The sequence below is a fragment of the Tasmannia lanceolata genome, unplaced genomic scaffold, assembly GCF_043159265.1.
Source record: "Tasmannia lanceolata isolate RefF3 unplaced genomic scaffold, GAP_Taslan_0.1 ptg000015l, whole genome shotgun sequence".
In the NCBI taxonomy this organism is placed as follows: domain Eukaryota; kingdom Viridiplantae; phylum Streptophyta; class Magnoliopsida; order Canellales; family Winteraceae; genus Tasmannia; species Tasmannia lanceolata.
In genome coordinates this window covers 24,655,146-24,664,042 of record NW_027518692.1, presented here as the reverse complement: position 1 = coordinate 24,664,042, position 8,897 = coordinate 24,655,146, and the positions used below count along the sequence as shown (strand labels likewise).

The window sequence follows — 8,897 nt, the reverse complement described above, 5'->3', positions numbered from 1 at the left end:
TCAACACAAACCCAAGCATAATAAAGTCTAGAGGCCTCTGCCCTTTGCGTATCCATGTATAATGGCTTACCAATGATGCTTGCCAATTTTCCCAAACCTGTAGGGGTCCAGTATTTGAGATGAAGAGCAGGGAATTTTATCCAAATTGGGATCGAAGAGAGTTTCATCTTCGCAAGGCGCAACCCGGGGACCATTTTTGCAAAATGAGAGCTCTCCCTCCATAAGTTGTGGATGTTTCTAATACTTTTGTGCAGTCCTCCTCCAAGTTAAATTTGAAAAGGAAGAAACTGTTGGGGAGAGTTTCATCACTTGATAAGTTGTCTCATTCATTTCATGGTTTTGTTGCTTCACTCTCTTCTATGCCTGTTCATAAGTTTTTGGTCTTGTGCCCTTACTCATCTTAGTTGGATGCGAGTAATGGAGGACGAGATGATTGCACTTCATTCAAATAATACTTGAAAGCTCTGCCTGCTAATAAACAGGTTGTGGGATGTAGGTGGGTTTTTATCTTGGTTTTAAACTTCGGTTTCGATACCAGTTTCGGACTCCACCGAAATCTGGCGAAACGATAAAAACATTATTTTATTCGTTACCAAATTTCGGTAAACTGTTAAATTAATTTTTTTAAAAACAGGTTTTTGGGTGAAATTTCGTTCAGAAATACCGTTTCAGGTATGTGACATTTCGGTGTCGGTCCCAACCGAAACCGGACCGAAATTTCGGATTTCCGTCGAAATTTAAAACCATGGTTTTTATACATTATTTTTACCTGATGGATCTATTGAAATGACGGAATGCAGGATTTGTTGCCAGAGGCTACACGTACACTATTTGATTTTTGACACACTTGGCCTATCTAAGGGGGACTCACAAATGAATTGTTACAGATCATCCAAATAAGGGTGACTTACAAATGGTAAACTTTTGATACACTTGTCACCATTTGATCTTGATCTTACAAATGAATTGTTACAGATCATCCCGTTCTATTAAAGTCTCTCATTGGGTCATTCCTCTGGTAACTAGAGAGTAAAATGGTTAATTGGTCGTTTTTTACTTTTGTAGTGCTTTTTTACCCAAACCATGCAAAGGTCTCTCTCAATTCTATTGATCAACGTTTCGGTCCCACATTGGGACATGTATGTGTAATCGAGGCTAATATTGTAGATCATCACAAAGTGACTCATGGTCCTGTCCCATCGGGGAAAACATCCCATGCTAAAAATAAAGGACAACAAAAAATAGAAGAATTAGATCACAGGGGAATCATCAGCAATGGGCAGGAGTTGTGATGGCCGATTGGATCAACAGATCTGACCAAAGGGCCAACCTATTTACATTTTGGGAAAGCAATGAAACCCATACCAATTCACAATGGGTCTCTTGAAAACTGAGAGATCTGGATCAAACACAGGGTGCAGTCAACAACAAGATGAGATGTAAAAAACACAACACAAAGAGAAACATGAGATTTACATGGCCCATTCACATGCGTGTCATGCACATTAGTCTACCGGGGTGATGAATCATTGCCAGAATACAAGACATCTACACAACAGGGTCTATCACTGCTTAAGTCTGCAAATTGCTGGCCTTTTTCTTATATGCAAAATGTTCATATGGTGCAATTTGGGTCAGTTGGGTTGAGATTTCGTTGAAATGAGTAGACCTGAACCAAAACCCAACCCAATTTGACGATGAAAGCTCAAAAATTCCTATCGACCTGGATTGCACAATTCAGATTCATGACTTTATCCTTTGCAGCATAGATCGCCCACCTGCTGAATTTTGTAAGGTTTCTTATATAACAAAGCACAATTGGTAATAAAATGAAACAACAATATTCATCCATCCATCCAGTGCTCTTGGTCCTGTACATTTAATCCTAAATAACAAGTATAGAGTGATTGTTTTGGACAAAATTTCAGCAAATTTGAGTGGCGAAAAGAGGAAGACGACGACTGCGGTTAGAGAAGCTTTGTCAAGCCAGAAACAGTAGTATTTGGTGAGAGCTGGAAATATATACTAATTATTCCTTTCCATTAAAAGATCAACAGGTAGGAGACAGGAAATCTAACTCTTGCACTTCAAACTGAAAGCATTTCACAGCTCGCCAACCTCCATCAAACCTTTAGTTTCTCCTATCCTGTCCATGGGCAGTAGGAACTCTACCAACGTGCTCTACTGATCTGTTAGCATCACTATTTTCATGGGCGTTGTTTAAATTCACCTAACCTGTTCAAAATCACAGCAACATGTAAGAAAGAGGAGATCCTTCAACAAGATCGATAACAAAAGTTCAAAGTTATAGAGGTGATCACAAAGACATTGAGAGTTTACTGTTTTCAGTAACATCCATTTTTCGGAAAATTGGTTTACAAACGCGTAATACTACCTGTATTTACCCAACCCCCACACTCCTCATAATGTGAGAACTTAAAATGTTATAACTTAACTGCAATCCATTGATGTTTGGAAATAAATTACAACCAGGCAAAGAATCAAACATAGTTCAAGACAAATTAGAGCCAAAATATCAGCAATGCATTACATGTTTTCATCTTAAAACTTCTTGTTCTCGTACATTTGGTCAAAGCTGTCATGCTCACATTCAATGAACTGAAAAAAGACGAAAACAATACAAAGTAACATTACAAATTGAGAAGAAACAAACTTAGTATCAGATTTTTTTTTGAAGATTACTTTCTTAATCACAGATAAGTGAATGTAAGCACAAAGATATGAGATGATCCACAAAGAGAAAAACAGAAACAAGAAAAGCTAAAATCTGCTACCACATTAGGGAACCAAAAAAAAAAAAAAAAACTAATCCTATTCACCCCACTCCTAGCTAACTCATCCGCCATCTCATTGGCTGCACGAGGAATATGGAATTATGGATAACAGAAATAGAGTAGCTCAGAACCTAGTATCTAATGTGCCAAATGAAAGTGGCGAATCTCCAAGGAGCCAGGCATTTGCCAATGGCCCAAGAAACAACATTAGAGGAATCTCTCCCCACCCAAATATGTAGTCCGGATACAGTTGAGAGATTTAAACATCCTAGGAGCGCTCTAACATAAACCTCATTAGAATCTGCCAATCCAATCGGATCAGAGAATGCAAGTATGATCGCACCATAATCGCCTCTGATAACTCCAATGCCCGCAGGGCCCAAGATTAATGAGCATAGTAATTCTCATTCTATGTAAACATATGTAACTTGCAGTTAATTATTTTGCACTGGAATTTCTTTACACTATTCGCTAGCTATCCATGGTATAAAGGAGGCAGAGATTTCCACCCCTCATTATCCAGTATTTTTAGTTGGCTTTTATAAATCGATCAGAATTGTAGCAGCCAATGGGAAAATTCTAAATAGAGATATTATTATGTTGCCAATTATCCAACTGAACGTGTAATTCTCCAGGTCAAGACATCGCTATTAGTCTTAGAATCACCAAGCACAAATGCCAGTACAATTATGCAACATTGCATAACAAGAAAAAATAGAAAAACTCATCTGCTCTATTGAAATAGTGTATAAATACCTTGTAATTTTAATATTTCTCAGCCAGAGCATTACTGTAAGCATAACTGGAACCATTGTGGAACACAAGTGCTCCAAGGAGTGCCCACTGATTATGTACCGATTTACGCTGTAAATTTTCTTATCAGCAAAAGCTTCAAATTTTGCCAGAAGGTAAAAACCTGCATCAAATGAAATTTTCAGATATTAAGAAGAATAACATATAACCATTCAAAAAAAGAAAAGAAAAGAATAACATATGTACTAAACAATGGATATGTACCACATTACTCTAAAATGACCCTCATCATGTTCCATAAAGGTACTATTACATGCAATCATCACAAGAGGCAAAATATAATAGACGATAAAAAGGATGACAGATACTGTCTGCAGCTCACCACAGCAATTACAATACAGATAACCAATGTACATGTCTAAATAATATGTTAATAATGGGGGATATTTAGGAGCACTATGGAGAACATCCAGTTGCATGAGACATTTTTATTAGGAAAATAAATTATAATGAAATTAGCAATATATAATAACAAAGAGTTTTAGCCTCCAAATATGAGCCTTGGCTCAGAAGAAAGTGACCTAAAAAACAAGCCAGTGCCAATCTTTTGGCACCCATTTTCTTGGCAATTAGGTCAACTGAATGTGTCAATTAAAGGGATAGTACACAATGTTCGTTAGCAATGCTTTTCACGAGTGAAGTGAAGGGCCCTCTGGAGAGAGGGACCAAACGGAATGACTAAATGAGAGGGCGCACGCGCCGTTGAATGAGGCAATCTTTCATCAGGTAAAATATTGTATAGAATATTACAAAAACTAATAACTAAGAGGCTACATCTAGAAGTTGTGAAGAATATTCTTAGGCACTCAAGTCCTCATCTGGGTGAAGGTAAGGTTTGGCGCACAAGGACATTTTAGATTTTTAATGGTTCAGCTTACCCAGACCGAATTGATGCATCTATTCTCAGTGAAGTAGATTCACATTTCTTTCATATAGAGAGATTTCAGAACAAATTATAAATGCATAAGTGAAGTCTCTAGATCTGCTGGAAAATATTTATAATATTAACACTTGACAATCCTGGCAACCTAGGCATGTTTAACACTTAAGTATAGCTCAGCGGGAGTCTTTTGATGACAAGCATAATGTACAACCAATTTGTTTTTCCTTTGAATGGTGTAAGCAATATAATTTTCTGCATTAATTCATGAAATTTTCGTGAGGCTCTCGGAGGTTTTTCTTTTTTCTTTTTTTGAATGGCAAAGAGAAATTCGTGGGGTGTCAGAGAAAGTTGGCTGTAATCCATTTTGTTTTGATTGTTGATGCATTCTTCAACATTTTATAATTCTTAACCTTGTTCACAAGTACTTTTAAATAAGATTTCAAAATCTCTACTCAATACAATTATTTCTATGGATCCGTTAAAAACAATTGACACGGCTGAACCTCCCAAATGCATGTCTACTTACGGGTGAAGTGAAAATAACATCTCTTCTCCCATGAAAACTTAAAGATCTTTACTGAGGTAAAGAGAAATCTAGAAAGCTCATAGGTGTTCAAAGTTCAGACCTGCTGCCCAAAACCAAAATCTTGAATGAGTATATTTGGGTGGGAACAAAAATGCCATTGCTGGAATGGCTATGCATGGAATAAAGTGGAACATCATGCTCAAACGAAGATCATCGAAAGTCCTGCAACCAGCTAACATAGCACATAGAACAGAAAACCATGTTAGATATTCTTAAAGACATTGAAGTTCCGCACCAAATAAGTAATGTAAAAAAAAGAAGAGAGTGTATTAACCTTTCATAAGCAATGCTAACAAGAACAAACAAAAGGAGGGAAAACAAACAAGTTACTCCAATCCGCTCATTTACTCTCTCGATAACAAAGCTAGAAAAGAGTGATGTGACTGCAATCATCATCTGCATCACATAATGCGAGTTTAGTGGGACCCATAAAATGAGAAGTATTGAGTTAGAGAAAGGTTGCACCAATGCATCAGAAATAGAATCCTAAAACAAAAATACAAAACATAGAAGTCCTCCTTCAAAGAAGATAGTCAGACAATCTTCCTCATTCAAACAACAGAAAAATGATAACCACAGTCCAAAGAATCCAACGCATATTCACATGGAAAAACTTTTGCTGAATAATACCCTCGGAAAGTATTTTGGCAGATTTGTGGCCAATCAAAACCACCAAGAAAACGACATCGGCTGGCACTTCTGTGACATGTCATGGTGATAAAATTCTACTCAATTGAATAGAATCTCAACGACAAGATTCATAATCTGGATTGGCTCGGAGATTAGACAATAACCAGAGATCTGATTTTCTAATCAATAAATCATAACCTTAACCCCAAATACCTTCAAAAAAAATTTAACAACTAACCTCAAAGGAGCCAATATTGAAATTATTGACCCAATTGTGGTGTTATGATCCTAAGTGGGAGCGCCAGAGTATTTGACGGGTGAGACCCAGACTTGTATGGGACAGATTTAAAAGGCCTAGCCTGACACGTTCTAGTGCTCGAGTCACAAAAGGGGTGGCCTGTGGAAAGGGTTACTTAGAAAAAGGCCAGAGTGAAAGCCACCACAAAGTGGGCCATCGAGGACAGCGGATGCAGAAGCGTCGTGAAATGTAATGATCCTAAGTGGGACGCCTAGTTATGGTACTAGGTGAGACCTAACATGGTAAGGGACAGATTTAAAGGGCCTAGCCTGACGTGTTCCATCAGCTCTGGAGCTTTTGGTGTATTGGTTAGATACCTAACATGTGGTCTTACATATGGAAAATGATGACCCATTTTCTTTTTTACCCTTTCCTGGGATCCACTTGTTTGTATCAAAATCTAGTATCTGTCAAATTCTTTAATCCGCACTTATCTACCTAATCCTTACCTATCTGACTAAAAAATTGAAAAGACAGAAAATGCATGAGAGAGCAAGACAATGTCTTGTGAAATTTTCTCTCTAGTTGTTTGGTAGGGATAGAATTGACCGTTCCCTCAGAGCGTCGAGAGGCTGATCTTCCCTAAAAAAAGGTCAATCGCGTTGCAAACCGATTTGGGTTCTTAACATTAAAAAAAAATCGCATGCTCACCGGAATAAACAAATAATGCATAGCCAGAAACAAAACAAAAAAAAACACAAGAAAATGCTTCCATAAATAAATAAATATAAGGGTATAAATGCGAGAAAACTCACAGGCAATCGGTCCCATAAAACCCTAACGTCATCGGGCTTTAGATGATAATAAGCGGATCCAAAGGCCCATGAAGTGATTCCGGCATAGAAAAAGACCCAACCCCAAATCTCTCCACGAAGGCTACAAATAAATCCAAAACCCAGAAAAAATTACACACGAATTTATAGATAGAAATAAAAAAAAGGTATGAAAGATATAAAAAAAAACCTTACCTGATCCCAAGATAATCTCCGTGGAGACAAAGAACAAGACCCAATACTCCAATAATAAGAAAAGGGAAATTCGAGATTACATTCAATGTGTTAGGAACCCCTGAAATGAAATGATGAAATAAATAAAGGGAAGAGAGAGAGAGAGAGAGAGAGAGAGAGAGAGAGAGAGAGAGAGAGAGAGAGAATGAGTACCGAAGAAATTGCGCATGTCTGCGAAGAGGTGATGGGTGGGGGAGTGAGGAATGGTGGGGGTGGCTAACATAAAACAGAGCCATGAGAGAAAGGCTCCACCCCATAAACGAGCTCGTATTCCCCTCAAATGATTAACCCATACCACCATTTTCTCTTCTTCTTCTTCCAATCTTTGCTTCTTCTTCTTAATGTCATCAACACCATTTACCTACTAGGGTTGCATTAATCTTATATGGAAATGGTGTTGAAGTGAGATTTGTTATGGGCTTCAAAAGAGGGCCTAAGTCTTGCCCAAGGGTGACATAAAAAATAAAAAACAAAGAGTATATTGTGGGTCCCCCAAGGAAAGCCTAACCGTTGATTTGTTTTCGAGCCTTGATCTAGTTGACAGATTTCTTTTGTTCAGAATGGATGTGCATCACCCTTACACTCCTCTTGGCTCGATCTCGTTTGTAAAAACTTGAGCATCTTAATCGTCCCATCAATGTGATTTTTGTTGCTTCAGATCCTCGACTATCTCAGTCTCGTAAGGCAAGTATATTGGGCCCTTCCAATTCCATGCCCCCCTCGTTTCTTTTAGGTCCAAGTCACTTCTCTAAGTCTCATAACCAAACACATGTTACCAAGCGCGCGGGCAGTACTCGTATCAACTGTTATTTGATTTGATACATTGTAGTCGGTAACGTTGGTGAATTAGGTGCCCACGATAATGACGGAACGCCCCGAATAATCGACCGGTTTACCAAGTAGAGTCTCACGAAATTGTTGAGTAGCGTACGTCCCCTCAAATGATGAATCCCCTTCAAGGAATACCTTGGAACTTATAAGGGATTTACTTGTCTATGTATCGTTCCATTCGATCTTTTAGGTTACCAAGCGCGCGCGCGCACAAACTCAAAAAGGATATATTGTAGGTTCAAAATCAATGAAGATTTTCATATCAATTATAGTTTTTTTGAACCAATGATGATTTTATTAATGAAGTGCCCAATGACGAGGTGGTCAAAAGGCGAAATATGTATAAACCAACTGAAGTGAAGCAGAATGCAGTGCTAAAATGTACATCTCAGAATCCCCCAAAAGCACATCTCCTGAAAGTTTGTCAAGGCAGAAGAAAGTCTAACATCTGAAACACCTATAAGAAGCCCCCTCCCCCCACCCCCCTAACCACGTCAAGAGAGTCTCTATGATCAATTATTGCAACTGCTCCTTAGACTGCTTGTATTTTGCTTAGGATTGCTCAGGCTTTCACCTCTACGTTGTCTTTCTCGTCCAATGGATCTGAAAGCTCCAAATCACCTCGCTCTCTGCATTTCTAAGCAGGCTACCAACCCCATCCAGACCCGGGTTGCCCAAGGTCGAGCCATCAAGTTTGACTTTAGCCACTCGGGAGATGGGGATGCCCACCTAAGTCAAGGCCCCTCCGTATGAATGTTGCTCGTCCTAATTACATCTCAAGCCATATGGAAGGATGACAATGAAACACCACTAAATAATGGGAGGACAGATGCCCACTGGATCACAATCGCAAATATCTGTCTTTGAACCACAGGCAACCCTTTTAGTTTTGCCTTTGAATACTCCTATTTCTCTACTAAGAAGAGGAACCACAACGTCCTACCTCTAGGAGGCCATGGAGAAAAATTCCATTACTTAATGACATATGCAGTGCCCTCAGGGAGAACACAATACACTCTAAAGAGACCGAAGACGAAGGACCATAAGTGGCAAT

General features: G+C 38.6%; 1 protein-coding gene across 1 annotated transcript; it reads right to left on the bottom strand.

Annotated features, from left to right (window-relative positions):
- Positions 1-1,818: 1,818 nt before the first annotated feature.
- Positions 1,819-7,479, bottom strand: LOC143846854 (uncharacterized). Its single transcript, XM_077355445.1, has 7 exons — positions 7,166-7,479; positions 6,974-7,073; positions 6,761-6,881; positions 5,352-5,473; positions 5,118-5,239; positions 3,552-3,711; positions 1,819-2,235 (listed from the first exon to the last, which is right to left on the bottom strand). The coding sequence occupies exons 1-7, from the start codon at positions 7,311-7,313 to the stop codon at positions 2,208-2,210; spliced, it is 801 nt and encodes a 266-aa protein (XP_077211560.1). The 5' UTR covers positions 7,314-7,479; the 3' UTR covers positions 1,819-2,207.
- Between the last annotated feature and the right edge of the window lie 1,418 nt (positions 7,480-8,897).

Excerpts from the sequence above, each read along its gene's own strand:
- LOC143846854 (XM_077355445.1), bottom strand. The coding sequence starts at position 7,313 with ATGGTGGTATGGGTTAATCATTTGAGGGGAATACGAGCTCGTTTATGG. Across the intron at positions 5,474-6,760 it reads TTTTATGGGACCGATTGCCT|ATGATGATTGCAGTCACATC; the intron begins GTGAGTTTTCTC and ends TATGTGATGCAG. Across the intron at positions 3,712-5,117 it reads ATTTTGGTTTTGGGCAGCAG|GTTTTTACCTTCTGGCAAAA; the intron begins GTCTGAACTTTG and ends CATTTGATGCAG.